The following is a 19,976-nucleotide window of genomic DNA, read 5'->3' on the forward strand; positions in this document are numbered from 1 at the left end:
TGGTCAGTTGAAAGCGTTTAATGTCTTGTAAGCTTTCTAACAATCTCTTCGTCATTTCTAACGCTGTTGAATCGTCTTTTCTTCTCACGTCCTGCAATAAAAGTGTGTCTGTGTTCCGCAGTGCCGACTCCCTCCTCTAGCCCTCCGGACGCAGTGGACCGATACCTGGAGACGCCAGCAGACGAGAACGAACACACACACTTCCTGAAGGCCAAAGAGAGCCTGGAGGCCAAACACCGCGAGCGCATGTCTCAGGTACTGGATTTACAGTACCGCTCAAAAATAAACTTTTATTCATCAGGGGGACATTAAATTGATCAAAAATGACAGTAGAGACATTTATAATGTTACGAAAGATTTCTATTTCAAATAAATGTTTTTCTTTTGAGCTTTCTATTAAAGGGGTCTTATGATGTTTGTAAAAATCATTATTTTGTTGGAACGCCCCTTTCCATAATCGCGAGCTTCATCTTTCAAAATAAATGTAAAGACAGTTAATAATGTCCTTAGTTTTACCATCAGTTCAATACATTCAATAGCAAATACTTAAAGGTCCCATGACATGGATTATTTCCTTTTCTTTAAATGCTTTTTAATGTTTCCTTAGGTGTACTTATATTGTTAGTATGATTTTTTACATTTAAAATTTAGAAATAAAAAGCATTTTTATATCCTGATAATAGCCCTCTGGCTTGAATGCTCTGTTTTAAGGGGCGTGTCTGCTGTGAGACTGAGTAAACGACAACTGTTGTGATTGGCTGACATCTTTGCATTCGAAATGCGTATTACATGTGGAACCCTCTCAATATATATATATATACTACAGCTGTCGAGATTAACGAATCGTGGATTTGTTGATTATATATATTTTTTTTTTTCCATCACATGAAAGGCTGTAGTGATGAGCTGAGTAGACAGAGTCTGTTTATCGCGTGAATGCAGTCATCTCGTCATTATTGCAACACGTTTTCTCTCACAAAATGCTTTCACCACGACTAACAGCAAACACATGAATACAGTAAGAGCTTTGTTGTGCAGCATAACAGCGTCATTCATTTTAACGGCAGTTTGGGCAAGAGTGCAGATAATATATACTCGCGATGTGTGACAGCTCCGGAAAAAAAGGGAGCGTTCTTTGATCGCTCTCTGTAGTTAAATCACAATTTAAATAACAGATTTGTTTCATGCTACTAAGAGAAACAACGTGAAGTTGATCGTTTAGTCACTGGCTTGATTCACTGATGCATAAACAGTATTAAACGATTTAGAAAGAAAGTCTGTGTGATTAACTACACATCAGAAATCACAGATCAGGCATTAATGAACACTGTTACTCACTGTTTGTGGCGGTGCTGTCGAATCCATATCATAAAAGTCTGTTTGTAACGCCTGTGCTGACATTGCGACTGAATTATATGTAAATATTTGGGCGGGCAAAGGAGAGAAAGGGGAGGTAACATTTCTCTTTACAACATCACAAAGAGGAGATTCCAGATCAGACCGTTTGAGCTTCCATTTTCTCAAAGGCAGAGAAAGATAGTAAAATCTCGATTAGAATTTCTAGAAACTTGGGGACCACATACATGCTAGGGGAACTCATATTAATGTTAAAAAACCTCAGAAAGTGAAATTTTCATGTCATAGGACCTTTAAACTAATAACAAAACATACTTACAGTAGCTGATTCAGAAACGCCAGATTGTTTGTAGCAAAGTCAGAATTACCTCCTCTTCATAGGTTCACGAAACGATCGTCAATAAAGTCCGTTGCTGTTTAAGTAATCTTAAAGAGTCCTAAATGCATCTACTTTCAGCAGGCCAAATAAAGTGCTTCTGCTTTAAAAATGAAGCAGCATAACTGTTTTCAACATTGATAATAATCAGAAATGTTTGTTGAGCAGCAAATCGGCATATTAGAATGCATTTTTAGAAAATATTAGAAAACATTTTTGTTAATTGAAATAAATGTTAACTGAAATAAAATTAAATAAGCAAAAACGTAAACTTATTTTTAAGTACTAAAATACCTAAAACTGTATAGGCATACAAAGTATATAGACAAACAAGAAATAAAATGACAAAAGCTAATAACAAAATTATTAAACTGTTAAAAAACGTCAATGTTATATTTTTCAAATTTTTATTTAACAATTATTTCCATTTATTCTGAATAATTTTTATTTCAGTTGTTCAAAAACACATGAAAATATTGTAAACCGTTTACCTGAAGTTAACAAGAAAGAAAAACACATGAAAACATCTTACTGGCCCCAAACTCTTGTGTATATTTAATGTAAAATGTAAGTGTATAAGCTGATGTTTAACACATGATGTAAGACAAAGTAGTCATAGTTATGTGATGTCATATGTTCTGTAGGTGATGAGGGAATGGGAAGAGGCCGAGAGACAGGCGAAGAGCTTACCCCACAATGACAAAAAGGCCGTGATCCAGGTCAGTTAATGTCCTTAAAAGAACTTTCACCGGGAAACCATTACATGGATGTTTCCCATGAGGCCCTGAAGCACACTTCCCATAGTTCCTCACTCTTTCTGGAATGTTTTCCCTGAGGCTTTGCTTGACCTCTGTTTGTTCTGCAGCACTTCCAGGAGAAGGTGGAAGCTCTGGAGCAGGAGGCGGCCAGCGAGCGGCAGCAGCTGGTGGAGACACACATGGCTCGTGTGGAGGCGCTGCTGAACGACCGCCGGCGCCTCGCTCTGGAGAGCTACCTGTCTGCCCTGCAGGCCGATCCGCCCCGGGTACATGCCCACGCTTGTCCTTCAACACACACGCAGTCTAGATACTGATAAACGTCTCACAATACACTAGCATTCCAAAGTTTGGAGTCAGTAGGATTTTTAAAAACGTATCTCTACACAAAACACAATGTGAAATGCCGTACAGGAAGTCAAATGAATCTGTGAATCATTTTTGACTTTGATTAGCAGAGCATCGGAGCTTCGTTTTTTACTGTTATTTAAAGTGGACAATATTGCCCAGTTTATACTCCCATTAACTGCTTGACAAACAGTTATTTAGGATTTGGATGCATGTGATGTTGCCGTGAGTCTTTTTTCCATAATAAGTAATTATTGAAAGCTAATAACAAAATCCTGCACTGTTTGTTCTACTGATTATTTCTAAAAGCATCACATTCACCTTGTCATCACGCGTGATCTACTATGATAACACTGGAGCTGTATGATGATTTCAGATCTCTGACTGCTGATTCCTGATCTTCATGTTGTCTCTTTTTAGCCGCGGCACGTGTTTAGCCTGCTGAAGAAGTACGTTCGCGCCGAGCAGAAGGACCGACAGCACACACTCAAACACTTTGAACACGTGCGCATGGTCGATCCCAAGAAAGCTGCTCAGATCCGGCCTCAGGTACCAGTCAGCAGAGAGAAAAACACTAATAATAACCAGCAGAATCTTCAGTGTTCTTGTACTAAAGTACAGTATGCTACCTATAAATAATTAATCACTTTGTTCTAGTAACATTGTTTACCAGGCCAGAATTTTATTATATAACGGTTTTGTTCAGTAAGATTGTAATTATGGAGAAAGACTAATTTTCATAGTTAATCAGTTAACTCATTGGGATACTTTTATACTTTTTATTCATTTTAATTAGTTTTTAAATTTATTTAGTTTAATTTCGTTTTAATTTGTTTTTATCTTATATTTGCATTTTTTGTCAGTTTGTTTTAGTACATCAAGTTAAACTAAACGGAAATGAGAAGTATTACATTGACTGTTAGTTAAAATAAAAAAGCTGCATTTTTTCATATTTCATTTTATTTCAGCTTAAAATGTATTTCCGTTAACAAAACTGATTTTTTTTATGGTTTAACCTACTATAGTAACCCTATTGTGGCTTTTTGTTTTGTTTTGTTTTGTTTAACTGTTTCACCACACTATTACAAACTATTGTATTGTATTATACACTATTTCAACTATTCATCACTCTCTTTTGAAATGGATTGTGATTTGACATTGAATGATGTAGAGCATTTTAAATCAGTCACATGTGGCCTGTCACGATAACAAATTTTGCTGGACGATAAATTGTCCAAGAAATTATTGCGATAAACGATAATATTGTCTTTCTAAGACCATTTTCAACTAATATAATGATAATGGAATAATAATGCAGGTACACCTTTACATGTTGACTTTGTGTGGCTTAAAATTAATAATTTTTTTAATGTTATATTATGTGTATGTGCCAGTTAGGGATGCTCATATTGACTGTTTAACCGTTAACCGCAAGTAAACATTTTTACAGATGAAGGGGCCGTTCACATATCGCGTCTTTTTTTGTGCTGAAGTTCGTTATTTCAAATGCGGTATGCACGCACCGCATCTAGTTAAAAACATCTCAGCTGTTCAGAATGACACAAGCACACCAGGTCATGTGACAAGAACCAACTCAATCAGCTTCCTTCGTTTCTTCCTTCCTTTTCGGTGGTGGAAATGCATTACTGAAATGTCCTTGTTGTAATGGAGATCGCAGCTGATGGATGCTTAGCAAAGACAGAAACCTCAATAGCGCAACTGCACGAGCGCTTTGGAAAGGAGAAAACGACGCGTGTGTGTGAACTCACTGGGCACGTAGACATGCAACCACACGCCAACGGACATATTTAGCTGAGCAAGCCAAATGAAGCGAGCGAAAAGTAGGCCCATTTCACACGGTATTAAAATAAAGCAGTAGTGCAAGTACAATGCTGTATCACTTGCGACGCAAACATCCACAAGCAAATGAAAGGCACCCCCCAAAGCTGATCTCTCTAATGAGACGTTATCTCTTTATTCTCGGGACATCTGTGCCATCGAGAGACTGTTTTCTACCGCGGGCTGCACTCCAGACTAACCCCACATCATGACATGTTACATTTTTTTAATAAAATGGGAAAAAAATTATCGCGGCCGAAAATATTATCGAGCTCATTTTTTTTATCGTGCGATTAATTGATTTATCGACTATCGCGACAGCCCTAGTCACATGTTCCTTTTGATGAGGATGTTGCCTAAGTAGGCAGCTCCCTATGTTGACAGAAAGCTAGTTTACTAGGATTTACATGAAAGCCAATGAAGATTAGCTGGATCTTTGGAATTGATGCAGATTAAAGACTCACTGACCCGTCTGACCTTTGACCTCAGGTGCTGACCCATTTGCATGTGATTGAGGAGAGGATGAATCAGTCTCTCGGGCTGCTGTTCAAGGTCCCGGGAGTCGCTGAAGATATTCAGGACCAAGTCGGTGAGTTTGAGACATTGAATAAAGAAAGGTGACCATTGATGTGCACTGAACCAGGGTTATTAACCAAACTAAAACCAAGAAAAATAAACATTTTGTTACTTTTAATAAAATTACAGAGCCTCACGAATGACATGGCTATATATATATATATATATATATGTGTGTATATGTGTGTATATATATATATGTGTGTATATATATATATATATATATATATATATATATATATATATATATACAGTACAGACCAAAAGTTTGGAAACATTACTATTTTTAATGTTTTTGAAAGAAGTTTCTTCTGCTCATCAAGCCTGCATTTATTTGATTAAAAATACAGAAAAAAACAGTAATATTGTGAAATATTATTATAACTTAAAATAATAGTTTTCTATTTGAATATACTTTAAAAAAAATAATTTATACTTTGAATTTTCAGCGTCATTACTGCAGCCTTCAGTGTCACATGTAACATCCAGTCTATCACATGATCATTTAGAAATCATTCTAATATTCTGATTTATTATGAGTGTTGGAAACAGTTCTGCTGTCTAATATATTTTATGAATAAAAGGTTAAAAAGAACTGCATTTATTCAAAATAATATATAATATATTTTCTTTACTATCACTTTTTATCAATTTAACACATCCTTGCTGAATAAAAGTATTGATTTTATTAAAAAAAAGAAAGAAAGAAAAATTACTGACCCCAAATTACTGACCAGTAGTGTATATTGTTATTACAAAATATTTATATTTTAAAAACCTAGCTTCTTTTTTTTTTTTTACTTTTTATTCATCAAAGTATCCTAAAAATGTATCCCATGTTCTGAAAAAATATAAAGCAGCAGAACTGTTTCCAACTTTGATAATGAATCATTATGTTAGAATGATTTCTAAAGGATCATGTGATAATGAGCCTAAAAATTCAGCTTTGCATCACAGAAATAAATGATAATTTAAAGTATAATAAATTTAAAAACAATTATTTAAAATTGTAATAATATATCACAATATTACTATTTTTCTGTATTTTTGATCAAATAAATGCAGGCTTGATGAGCAGAAGAAACTTCTTTCAAAAACATTAAAAATAGTTTCCAAACTTTTGGTCTGTACTGTATATATATATATATATATATATATATATATATATATATATATTGTGGCCACGAATTAATAATGCAATTTACTAATTTGTTTCCTAGTTTTGATTTAACATAAAACAGGGGAACAAATTAGAATTATCATTTTAAATGAAGATTTAAGTTAAATAGTTTTTTCTCTCATGTCATGTCTGAAACAAAATAAAATATAAAAACGTATTTTATTTCAGCTATAATAAAACATATTTGTTGAATAAACATGAACTGAAATAAAATAGACATATTTACAGAAAACAAAAAATAATAAAAATGACAAAAACACAACACAATTACTTAAAACTGAATTATTTTTATCAAACAATTATTTTTATTTATTCTGTATTGTAATTCAGCTGTTTTTAAGGCAACATTTCCCATTTTCATTTAGTTCAACTTGATACTCCAGCAAAACTAAAACTGAAATAAAAATCATAGACATATTTAAATAATAATAATAATATTACAAGATGGATCTACTAAAGAAAAACTATAATAGTATACAGGGCTGCACACTTAATCAAATTTCTAATCGCAATTACAATTATGGATGCCACAATTACATAATTGTTCAAAGCGGCAATTAATCAGCAATTAAAAGTCCACTTATGTTATTCTGCATGCATTTTTCTTATAATTGTTATCGCAAAGGGTTTTCTCATTATTTTAATTTTAGTTTCAGTATAGCATTATAATGCTATTCATATTTTACATTTTTTTTTTAATAATTTAAATAAGAAATCAATCTGATGTATATTTGACATCTGAGGCTTAATACTATAGAAAAGCACTAAACGTTTTTCAGATAGAGTGTTTTCAGCTTGTGTATCTTCATATAAAAGTAAGGCATGCAGTTGCATTAAACAATGGTGTATATATACATCATTCAGTGTAAATTGTGATAATGTATGGGTACACTGTATGGGTACACAACATCCACTGTATGATGTTGTTCTTTAGGAAAGGTGCATCAGTCTTAATGATGACAAACTGTTTCTTTAACGTTTTCTCAAATGAATCCACGTGAACTCTCCTGTATGTAGTGATGGAGTGATGTCGGTCAGATGTTGTATACAGACTGATCTCTGGCTCTCCTCTTCACCTCCTCCTGGTTTATTTGTGTCCGTGCGTCACTGCACCATCTGTACCCCCTGTCTCTCTGGCTTCAGTCCTGTGTTCGGCAGCAGCTCATCTTTCATTAAGCGTGTGTAATTAAAGCTCTGATCAGCAGGTCATTTCCTCTGTAATCTTGTCGTATCATCAGCCTGCCGTTTCTTCTCTTTCATTTGCTCACCGCAGAGTTTGTTCCTCCTTTTTTCTGCCCATGATCTTTTTTACTTAGCCATCCTCCTATGCAGCATCAAAATGAATCACAATCAATTAATTTCTATCGGATTTAAACATTACCAAAATGTTATGATATGATTTTATTAATTTTATTTTATTTTTATGAAATTATACTACTCTGAAGAAGAAATTAGAACTGCCAGTAGGTGGCGGTAAATGTCTTTATAAATAAGTCATTGATTTTGTTTAAACGGATGATTCATTCAGAAACACTGCTGTGTTGATCAGAGATGCATCAGTTCTGCTGTGACTTTATAGGTAACATTTTCATTGGCAAAAACAGACAATATTGTGTTTAGAATATAACGCAGCATAAACTTCTTATTTACTAAACTGTCGTATAAATCACATATGCATTCAAAAGCAACGCTTGTGCGATAGTGTTCTTGCTGCTCGTGTGACATCACTTATAATATAAATTTGAGAAAAATTCAGACAGGGGCATTTTTCCCCAATCTCTTGAATTATAGGGACATATAACTGCATTTATTGATTGCATCACACAGTGAGTTGTTGCCCTGCTTCATGTCAACTCAACAGTAAGATGATTTACAGGTCTGAAAAACCAAAACCAAAATTAAAACCTAATAAAAAATGTTTTTAATTTAAATAAACATTAACTGAAATCAAACATATTACTGTATATAAAACAGTTTTATTTCAGCTAGTTTCCAAGAAAACATTTCCAAAAAAATTTTAAATTTCAATTTAATGAAAAATGTCAAATACTAAATAACATACAACTAAACATATAACTAAATAAATACTAAAATAACAATGCTTAAAAGAAACTTTTTTTGTGAATAGCAAATAATTCTATATTATTATATAGAATACATTTACACTTTTCCCACTAAATTGTAGAAAAATGTAGATCTCATTATTGTAATGAGAGAAACACTAAAATATTAAATATTATATATTTGTCTGTGTGTGTCAGAGCTGTTGCAGCGCGAGCAGCAGGAAATGTCCGCGCAGCTGGCGAACCTGCAGAGCGACGTGCGGGTGAGTTACGGTAACGATGCCCTGATGCCCGACAGCACCGCCAGCCTGGACCTGCTGCCTGCTGAAGACACGCAGGGATTCGGCTTCATCCACCCCGAGAGCTTCAACCAGCCCAACACACAGAACCAGGGTATACACACATACAAACACACACGTATCCCAGCAGTCCCGGCTGCCTCATGAGCGCCTGAGCCAGGTCAGCGCAGTGAGTGCCATATGGAAGCAGATCTGACATCCGCCGTCAGGAACACAGACCTGCTGAAAATCACCAGCAATCCATTAACATGCTGCACACTAAAGCACTCATCACTGGAACTGTTACTATTAATTAAATATATACTGTATTTATTCATTTTTTATTTCGTAAAGTTATGTTCTTTTGCCATTTTTATTTTTTAGCTATTTCTATTTAAAAATATATATTTTTATAATTTTAGTTTAAAAAAATAACAGCAGTTACTGAATAAAACGGTGAGTATTTCAGTGTTATTATTCAGGTTTATTTCAATAAAAAAAAAAATATATATATATATATATATATATAGTTTGTTAACAAAATAACAGTTTCTGAATAAAACACTTCTAGTATTAAAGTATAATTTTTTTTAGGTTTTATTTCCGTTTTAAAACATTAATAATTTGAATTAATAAAATATGTTACTACATAAAATACTGAGTATTTAAGTATTATTTTTTTTGTTTTAATGTATAGTATTAAAGTATTCTTTTTTCAGCTTTATTTCAAATAATAATAATAAAAAATGTTAATCGTTTTAGTCAACCGTAACAACAGTTACTGAATAAAACAATGGATATTAAAGTAGTAATTAACCAAAAATAACAAAACTGCGACTGAACAAAACACTGAGTGTTAAAAGTGCAAGTGTTTTGAGTTTTCTCTTCCTATCAGTCATTTTGCAGATGAGGCTAGCAGACACTTTCCCTCAGTGTCCAATCTGCTTGATATGGTTTTGATGTGAATATGAAGTGAATCAGTAGCTGATGTCTCATGTCTCTCTGCAGTTGAGCCGGTCGATGCGCGACCCATTCCAGACCGAGACCTGCCGACACGACCAGGTACATACTGTGCATTCTGGGTTATTGTAGTTCAGTAAAACTAAAACCATAAACATTTCCATTACTTTAAAATAAATTTTTACTGGAATTAAATACTTTTAAAAAATCAGCTTGTTGCCAAATCAACATTTCTCATTTTAATTTAGTTTAAGTTGATTCTTTAAAAACCTAATAGAAAAATGAATGAAAGCTATATAATTATTATTTTTTGTTTTTTGGAAATATTTAAAACAAACGCATCAATTTTCATCAAGATTAATCGGATCTCTTTCGTGTTTTTTCACCTTCTCTGAGAGATGATGCAAGTTCGGTGACACCTGTAGTTGTCCATGCGATGTCCGTCACGCTCTCGCGATGGTACAGCTAGTCCGCAGCCTATTAGCCTTTTTCTCCGCTCATACCACGTCCTCTCAAATCCTCGTTTATACGACTTCCTGCCCTTTGTAGATACTTGTTTGATTTTTACATTTGGTCTTGTTTGTCCTAACTCTTTAATTGCCAATTTATCCTTATTGTTATGATAAATTAATGGTACTTCTTTCAATGACATTTTTTTTTCACATTTGATAAAGATATTAAAGTAGTTTTTCATTTTTTTCCTTGTTGTTAAAATTCTAAATAGTTTTTAAATATTATTGGATGTCACTGTTCCCACCAGTCGTTGCACAAGTTAAGGTTACGCACAATGACGAAAGCACGTTAGGGCTAGCCTTCCCGGAATTGAGATTGCATTGCAGTGCCAAAAATATTTTTGAATGGAAGTCTATGAGAGCACTCGAGGCGATTCTCAGTTTGACAGAAATCGCCCAAAAAGGGGCGGTACTACACAAAACGCGACTCGACGCTGATTGGGCTATTTAAAGGCAGAACAAACAGTCTAGAATAGTGAAAGCTAGCAAACACTGTGGTTGAATGTAAAAGAGAAAAAAAATCCCTCCCTTTCCTTTGGTGGTGCGTCGCCCAATCGCCCTAATGGAGAAACCACCACTGGTCAGACCACAAGAAACTCATTTTGGTGTTGTTGGTTGGCATTTTTGATGGCCGTTGTGAAAGTGTCTTAAGTTAAAAGTTGTAATGTAAAGTAGTCATAAATTAAATAATCTCCCCAGCAAAAACATTCCTGTGTAGATTGGCTGACATGAACATCATGTTCAGAATATGGCGGCAACCTAAATTTAGAGCTGAAACAGAAGTTGATGTGCATGTCAACAGTCAATTCCAGCTGCACAAGCTCGATTGCATCATCACTAATACATGTCGAACTGAAACACTTTATTTGCGATATTTAATATCTTGTCTCTGTGGTTGTTGTTCAGTGTCTGGACTGAAGCCTGACGATGTTCCTGAGTTGGGGATGGAAGCTGAAGAAAGACACATTGAGGTTTACCATCAGAAACTGGTACCTACACATAGAAAACGCTTCAAAAGAGCTAAATTAAAAATCAATATTTATGTTTCGGCATGCACACACTTCCAGGGCTGTACCCATGTTGTCCATTGTATTACGTGATGCCGTTGTCATGGCAACACATCCCTGATGAGAGTTCAGCTGGTGTGACTGTAATTTCATGTTTGTCTGATGTTCAGGTTTTCTTCGCGGAGGACGTGAGCTCCAATAAGGGAGCTATTATTGGCCTGATGGTCGGAGGGGTTGTCATAGCAACCATCATCGTCATCACCCTGGTGATGCTGAGGAAGAAGCAGTACACGTCCATCCACCACGGAATCATTGAGGTCAGTGAGTGCACTCATGTGTGTTTGTTAATTCATCGTGAATTGTCTCATGAAGGATAAACATGAATCAAATGAGCAGAAATCGTGATTCCTTGAAAATCTGAATGATTTTGACCCTCAGGTGGACGCTGCTGTGACTCCGGAGGACCGTCACCTGTCTAAGATGCAGCAGAACGGCTATGAAAACCCAACATACAAGTTCTTCGAGCAGATTCAAAACTGATGGTGTGATGATAGCTCACCTCCCCGTACCTCCTCCTTATCTGCAGACGCTGCAGGAGACACCAGCCCAACCTCACCGCTCATTAACATCATGCTTCCTATTGGCCAGTTTACATGTCAATCAAAGATCACCTCCCGTTGGCGTGACGAAGATGAACTTTGTCAGTTTCAAACTGTTGAAGATGCAGTTTCAAACTGAATGCACAAAACATTAAATTCAGTTTGGTTCAAAGGATTGAAATTCAATACAAATTGAACGCATAATTCAAATTTAGTTTTAAATTCACTACAGTTGTTTCAACTATGAGCTCCCATTGGCTGGACAAATGTGAACAGGAGTTTAATGCTGTTAAGGTCAGTTTCAATTTCAAGTATGAAGCTGATCATGTCAAATTCAATCCACAGTTCTGAATTCCCTCCAGATTTGCTGGACAAAATTTTGATTCAAATTAAATGCACAATTGAGATTCAATTCAAATCACAAATCAAACTCATGATTCACACTTAATTCAAATGTTGTTTTCAATTCACTGGAGATTTTTCAAAACTGACCTTCCATTGGCTGGTCGAAAAATAATAATCTTGAGTTTCGGTTTCAAACTAAATGCACAATTCAAATTCAATTCAAATCACAAATATATTTCTAATTCATATCACAAATCAAAGTGAACCCAAAATTTGAATTCAAATCACAATATAAATTGAACATATTTCAAATTCAAATTATAAATCAAATAGAATGCATAATTCAAATTCAGTACAATTCACAAATCAAATGAACACATAATTCAAATGTTTCCTTAAATCAAAAAATTCTGTTAGGGTCGATTTCAAGTTCAGTTCAGTTTAATTGAACATATGAAGTTTGAAAAATCAGTTTACAATTTTATTTACATGAAATTCATGACTTTTGGCTATTGGCTAGATGACCATGAACCTAAGATGAATGATGTTGGGTTCAGTTTCAGGTTGTTAAAGATTAAGTTTCAAATTGAATGCAGAATTCAAATTCAGATCACAAATTAGATTGAAAACGTAATTTTAATTCAGTTTAAAATTAACTCCAGGTTTCAGCTATGGTCTCACATTGGCTGGACATACACAAACATGATCAAATTAATGCTGTTTAGGTCAGTGTCAAGTTAAATTTAGTCTAAATTGAGCACATAAAACTCAATGCACAGAAATTCTGAATTCACCATGACTAAATTCAACTATGACCTTCCATTGGCTGGATAACATGGACATGAACTTGAGTTTAATGCAGTTTAAATTGAAAACATAAACTTTGAAAATTCTGTTTTATTTAAATGCACATTTCTGAATTCACTCCAGATTTTTTACTTTTGAAATCGGTTTCACTTGTGGTTTCCCTGAATCTGATCTTTAAACTGGCTATATTCCTCCATTACAGAGCCGTTGGTCCAGGTTCTGGTTTAGGCTGAACTGGTTCTGTGATCAGGGCTGGTGAGTTACGGTCGTGTCGCTGCAGCGTCTGCTCTCACACTACTAACCTAGTGAAACACTGGGATATCTGAGGGGTGAACGTCCGAGACTTCATCCCGTCAGACTTATCTCCTCCCTTCCTCTTCATTACACACTGACTGCAGCTGTGCTGTGTTTGGTGACGCATTAAACCGGTCAGAGATTATTCTAGTAATCAGTGTCCTTCTGAATGAGATCTTCAAATTCTTTGATTGTTTCTGGGTTGTTTTTAAAAAAATAATTATAATAAAAAATAATAATTAAAAAAAAATTTAATTTGCCTTTTTTTTTTCTTCAATATTGAAATAATGCAACAAAAAAGACTAGTCGTAACTATGTACTGCATGATAGAAAAAAATGACGAAAAAAATGCTATTTGGATCTTGGTCTTTTCTCACATTTTAGCTGGTTAAACATTAACTTGTGAAAATATGATTTGAGTTGCACAAAAAATGACTTGGCTTTTGCTTTGAAAGAATTAAAACTAGATTCAATTCTTTTATTTCAATATCTTCTTGTTTGTTTTTTATCAGACTGAGATCCAGCGGTGGCTGTTGATGTACATTTACTGTCTTTAATGTTTTCGTCCTATGCATTTCAGAGATTTATTCACTCCTCCTTTATATTTAATTTTGATTCTCCATTGAACTTGTGGTTGTATGTGTTTTTTTAAGCGGTAGTTCGGGGCGGGCGGGTGGGTTTTCCGGGTCGTTCTCTGTCTGTATGTTTCTAATCAGTCCGTTTTATGTTCATAGGTCACTCCAGATGTAGAAAGTGTTTTTCTCCACGTCTTCTCTCATGTTACTCTGCTGTGCAGTAGCAGCGCTGAAGCTTGTCTTGTCTCAGTTTTCGCTCCGCTGCAGTGCTGATCTGCAGAAACGCATGCAGTGATGCTGCACTGGAGCCTCTGAGAGATTTATCTCACTGCAAAATCAAAAGAAAAATGTTTTTGATAGGCAATAAGATTTTTTTTTTTTTTTTGCATTGCACAATTTTTCATCATTTATGTAATGCAAAAACTAATTATTTAAACTGTGCAATTGTAACCATTTATCACGATCATATTTGTAATGAATTTTAAGCTTTTTTTATTGAATGCGGCATTACAGTAATGAGAATTTGGGGTATTTTGGATTAAATGTGTTTAATTTACATACAAATAATGTGACAGTGCAAAAAATATTATAGACTCTAAAGAATAGGCTTCCTTTTTTATCCAAAATAATCTTTTTTCTTTAGATTTTGGGGTGAAATATGAGTTGGAGGAGATTTTTTATGTGTTGATGCATCGAGCATCATGTCCGTCTCCTCTCTGTCTCTCACATGTGTTTCTGTTGTAGTCAATTTAGAAAGTGTCTCATGACTGAACATGAGGCTGGTTCCCAGATTATGAGTTTAAACTGATGGTTATTATCATGTGACCTCCAGGATTTGAAAAGACTTTGATTTACAGTCGATCACACTGTAAATGGTTCATAATCAATCCATCTGATGAATGTCAATCAGTTGTTTACAAAATCTTCCTTCACGGATGTCATTCGTGGCTGTTTTTCATATCAGTGAGGAATCATGGGTAATGCTCAGTTTGTACTGCTGTGGTTTGATCAGATCTGAGGTTGTAAGAGATGCTGAGTGTAGTGATGATAGTGATGAGATTCTTTCAGTGGCATTTTTCTGTCTATCATTTGCTTTGACTGGAAATCAACTGCGCCTTCTGCACTGTATTCCATAAATAAAGTTTTTGAATGTACATACATACTTGTTTTGTTGTGGCTCTTTTGCAATATGCGCGGTTTAGAGCTCAATTACAGTATTGTTCAAAATAATAGCAGTACAATGTGACTAAGCAGAATAACCCAGGTTTTTAGTATGTTTTATTGCTACGTGGCAAACAAGTTACCAGTAGGTGCAGTAAATTCTCAGAAAACAATCAAGACCCAGCATTCATGATATGCAAGACATTGTTCAGAAGAACAGCGTACTTTGATTATAGGTTTTCCCCTCTCCAATCTACTTTTTAAAGACATCACAAACCATCCCATGCCAGACCCAATTACATTCAATAGAAAAGTATGATGAAGATCTATCAAAACATTACATTAACAAATAATGCATTAGTCCATAGGTTTCTATCATGATAACAGAGAAAAGGGTGACAGGTTTTGTCAAACTGTTCAAATTTGCCCTTCAGGCAATATCTGTTTATTTCCAAGTGTAAAGCAAAAATCTTCTCTTCAAGCCATAATTTGACTGTTGGAGCAGTCAGCCAAATTTGGGAAATTCTATGTAGTTTCTTAATGTAGCATAAATAAACTAAATTAGGCAGTGTCTAGAATTAATAGAATATCGTTAATATGCTTTAAACTCTGCCACGCTTCTTCAGAGATGTCCACTCTTTCTCCAATTCTTCCTTAAGAAAACTTGTAAAAATAATTGTAGGCTAGCAGATCATAAATGATCGATAATGCCTTTTTACTTCCTTTGCACTTGTCATTATAGGATGGTGATGTATTATCCAGTGAAGGTGTATGTATCTGTAGAAGAAAAAAAAAGGGGGAGTCTGGGGAAATTTACATTTCTGTTGCAGCTGACTAAAGGATGTCAGAGCCCCATCAATGAAAAGTATGTTCACACATTTCTTTTGCACAAAGGTCCCATCCAATCTTGAATGATGACTTCTTTTTTCATCATTTTGTTCAGCATTTTCATTTCTACACATTAAACATAGTCATTCACACTGACTCCCTCTTCTGTTCTAATCATATCATCCTCACTCCTCAATTCCTTTACAATAACTGGTACAATTAAAACAATTATAAACATTTTCGAGACTTGAAAATGTTCTGCCTGATTTTTCGATAAGAGTCTTTTAATTCATGAACATGAAAACAGTAGAGAATGACGTCATTCTCGATTCGCCTTTGACGCTGAATAAAATACAAATGTTATTCTTATCTATAAAAATAAAGAGGCATTTCTTTAGCAGGGTACAAATTATTTAAAGTAAGCAATATTCTTTAACAATATGAACAATTATTTATTTTTATTTTTTTATGCACAGACATTTGGCAGACTCAGAGATTCCTAAAAAAAAAAAAAATCGATTGTCAAGCAAATTCTCTTTCGGGTTTAAAGACAAGAACAGGTCCATTTTATTTTATTTGTAAAACTAAAATAATCTTAAATGATAGAAAAAACCTGTTTATTATACATAGACAGTAAAAGAATTATACAGGCTAAAGTTACGCGTCATACCAGAGGTCATACCCATAAGCACCCGCGGTGATCCGGAAGCTGTTGTTTCGTCTGTCGGAGGCTCGGGTGTCAAACACAAGGTTAGACGAAATATTTCTGTATTGTGTTTAATTCGCATGAAAATGAGAATATGTTTGTTACATATGTATGTACACTCTAGTAGCACGCGCGCTTTAGTCGCATGAGGCCAGTGCAATCAAATTAACGCAGATCGATTCGCTCACCATAATGATAAACAGGGCTTTACTGTAACTAACGTTACAGTACTTTAAAAAGTATCATTATGCTGAATGCCTTCTGTGATCATGTACTATAGTATTCACTCAGTGCTATCATGGTAATACTACGGTAACATCTGGAAAAGCCCACTTTGACCTTGCTGAGTCCGGCTCTGGTTTGTTGTTTGTTCAAAGTTCAAACATCAAGCTACACAAAATCGCTTCAAGATCGGCAATAAATCGCCTGCGATTTTGAGTAAATTGTCAGTGAACCACGGCTCTGTGTAGTAACGTTAAATGCCGCTCCACCCTGAACCAGTGTGGCCAAGTCTGCGGGTCGAAGCGACCCCAATCCCAATAGCGTGATATTTAGCCCCTAAAATGCGAATTTTACCAAGGAACGAAATGCGATTGGTCTAGTTTATATATATATATTTCAGGGGCGTTTCCTCCGATGATGCAAGCGAGGCAATGTCTCCTCAAAAAGTTGGATGCGAAAATAAATGACTAAATATGATATTAAAAGTCTAAAAGTCACTCGTTTTTTATAAAGTAACACTGTCAAACAGCGACACAAGACTGTTTTGCTTCTCCAGATTTTCCGTGTGTTTCTGTCAGTCTCCGAGGATCTTCAGCAGTCTTGTGTGTGTTTGTGTGTAGATCATGGCTCTTCATCGGCTCTTCCACCTGTCGTCCCTGTTGCGTTCGGCTGTGAGCGTGACTCTCCGCAGGAACATCGGTCTGTCCGCCGTCATCTTCAACAAAGCCCGAGACCTGGATCCTGTCCAGAAGCTCTTCCTGGACAAGATCCGCGAGTACAACGTCAAGAGCAAGTGTGTGACCAACCGTGTATACCGATCAACACGTTCATCTCACATCACCTGAACGGTCACTGACAGTGGTTTGAGTGGTTTTCACTGGTTTTGTTGTGTCGTAGGACCGCTGGCGGTGTGTTTGAAGCCGGTCCGGCCTATCAGAAGAACCTGACGGAGGAGATGACCAAACTCCAGCGCTTGTACGGAGGAGGAGATCTCACCAAATTCCCTCAGTTCAACTTCCCAGGTTTGAAGAGTTTGAGACACTTCATGATGATGAGGGTTTGAAGCTCTCATACTGTAGAAACTATTTTTGAAAGTGTATAACACCTTGGTAATTTGTGTTTTTTAAAGCACTTATAAATACATATTAATTAGGGATACACAATATTATCGGACTGATATACAAATACAAAGTGTTGTCTGTATGATGATCAGATTCACTGTTTTGGATCGCTGCACTTAATCTGTGAAGGCACGTACAGAATTTCAGATTTTAAAATAAGCAGTAATTGATGTCATAAAATAGTTAATATATTTTGATTTAAAGGTCTGAAGCTATAGCTTACATAAAAAATATGACACACTACATCATTTTATTTATACTGATTTATTCATTAATGTGTAGTTTTATTTTTTAAACAAATCATAAGCTCAACAATATTTTCTGAATATTTACAGCTTTTTTTTTTGCCTTAGACCATCTACAAATATTAAATCTTAAAATAAAATGTAATCACTGCAGCAATTGATATTTAGTTTATTTATAGTTATTTTCAAAGCTTCAATGTACTGTCAAAAAAACCTTCATTATTGTTTATTTAATGCTAACAAATAAGTTCTTGTTAAAAACCAAAATGTTAAACATTTCTGTACAGGAGAGACTTGGTGGTGTTTCCAAACAAAAGGAAATATAGCAGTATCGGCCAAAATGAGTTGAAAAATATCAGTTATCAGCAAAAATCCAATATCTTGCATCCCTAATTTTAATTTTGCACTTCACTATTTAAAATAAATGTTAACTGAAATATAAGTAGCTTATTTTATTTCAGGTAGTTGCCAAGTCAACACTTCTCATTTTCATTTAGTTTAATTGATGCGATAGAATAACTGAAACAAACTTTGAAATATTCTTTACTAATTTTTATTTCAGTTTAAGTACTAAATTGTCAAACTAAATAAAATAAAAACTAATATATATATTTTATATATATATATATATATATAACTAAAACTTATACTACTCAAAATAAGACATATTTCCAAAATCATTAGTTATTAGGTGTATTGTTGCAGTTTTTATGCAACCTAAGCAGCTAGATGTATAAACAAAAAAATATTTGATTTGATATGTACTAATAAAATAGTCTATTAGGAAACCTAAGTCACACAATTAATGAAATCAAAAATTTAAAAGTGAGAAAAGTAGTTTAAAGTAGGATGATTGTCATCTGAACTACAGTAACATTGAAAGACATGATTTCTTGGATCAGTGCTTCTGTAAGATACTAGTTAAGGTTTGATGCATCTAGTCAAACTTCACAATGATCTGGATTAAACCTTTAAAGATCTGAAGCGGATCCTACAGTTTTTGTCCTTCAGGTTAGTTTGTTTGCTTGTTAAACTTTGGTTAATGACTGACCTACAGATTTTCCATGTTGTCGTTTCCACAGAACCCAAACTAGAGGAGGTGATGACAAAATGAATGCCTTCTGTCCATTACTGTCTGTGCGCTGAAAATATGAGCTCAATATTTAATAAATAGTCTTTGGTTCAAAAATCAGTTTGTCTGTGTGATTCTGCGTTTCATCCATTGTTTTACAGCCTGGGTTTCTTCAAAACAGCTTCCTGAACATTTGTTTATTGTTATTTTCCAATGAGGTAAAATACATTTCAGTAACTGTTTACAATATGATCTTGTTCATCATTGTTTTACAAAAATTAGTGAGCAAGTAACAAACAGCATAGTCATTTCCGGGTGAACTAATCCTATTGTGTTCGTTTTCACCTCCATGTTGTTTTAAACCCATAGGCTTCGTTTATCTTAAAAAATAGAAATATTATTTGTATTTTATTCAGGGTCATTATGCTTATGCTAAAATCATAAAAACATTTGTTACTTGAAATAAACTAACTTAAAAGTACTAAAATAACTATAAGGGACACTTTTTTACAAATACAGTTACAAAAAAATAAATACTATAAAAAGTCTCCATTTTTTTATGAATGAAAAAAAATCTATTTAACATTTGATTGTAAAAAAAGTATCACTAAATGTTGAAACAACCATTAATAAATGCGGTAGACGTTTTGTTAATTTATGTTAAATACAATTATAAAGGTATTAAAGGGACTGTGAACAATCTTTAACAACTTTCACAACATTTGTAAAGCTTAAGGTTGAAAATATGATA

General features: G+C 34.5%; 2 protein-coding genes and 1 long non-coding RNA gene across 4 annotated transcripts in view; 2 read left to right on the forward strand and 1 right to left on the reverse strand.

The window, feature by feature from the left end:
* The window catches only part of appa (amyloid beta (A4) precursor protein a), a 31,000-nt gene extending 18,979 nt beyond the window's left edge, over positions 1-12,021 (forward strand). For both annotated transcript variants that reach the window (XM_059552288.1, XM_059552287.1), the window contains 10 exons: positions 122-255; positions 2,377-2,451; positions 2,598-2,756; positions 3,256-3,379; positions 5,159-5,263; positions 8,692-8,886; positions 9,780-9,833; positions 11,150-11,232; positions 11,421-11,567; positions 11,689-12,021. In XM_059552288.1, the coding sequence (XP_059408271.1) occupies positions 122-255; positions 2,377-2,451; positions 2,598-2,756; positions 3,256-3,379; positions 5,159-5,263; positions 8,692-8,886; positions 9,780-9,833; positions 11,150-11,232; positions 11,421-11,567; positions 11,689-11,790 (1,178 nt within the window). In that variant the 3' untranslated portion in view covers positions 11,791-12,021. The remainder of the gene's footprint in view (positions 1-121; positions 256-2,376; positions 2,452-2,597; positions 2,757-3,255; positions 3,380-5,158; positions 5,264-8,691; positions 8,887-9,779; positions 9,834-11,149; positions 11,233-11,420; positions 11,568-11,688) is intronic.
* LOC132142429 (uncharacterized) lies at positions 3,193-5,274 on the reverse strand. The gene is made up of 2 exons (XR_009434069.1): positions 5,159-5,274; positions 3,193-3,379 (listed from the first exon to the last, which is right to left on the reverse strand). It is a non-coding gene; the product is annotated as an uncharacterized LOC132142429 (long non-coding RNA).
* Positions 12,022-16,504: 4,483 nt separating the features above from the next.
* Positions 16,505-19,342, forward strand: atp5pf (ATP synthase peripheral stalk subunit F6). The gene is made up of 4 exons (XM_059551546.1): positions 16,505-16,609; positions 17,408-17,580; positions 17,685-17,809; positions 19,236-19,342. Exons 2-4 carry the CDS (start codon positions 17,411-17,413, stop codon positions 19,265-19,267), a joined length of 327 nt encoding a protein of 108 aa, XP_059407529.1. The 5' UTR covers positions 16,505-16,609; positions 17,408-17,410; the 3' UTR covers positions 19,268-19,342.
* Positions 19,343-19,976: the final 634 nt, after the last annotated feature.

The sequence above is a fragment of the Carassius carassius genome, chromosome 6, assembly GCF_963082965.1.
Source record: "Carassius carassius chromosome 6, fCarCar2.1, whole genome shotgun sequence".
In the NCBI taxonomy this organism is placed as follows: domain Eukaryota; kingdom Metazoa; phylum Chordata; class Actinopteri; order Cypriniformes; family Cyprinidae; genus Carassius; species Carassius carassius.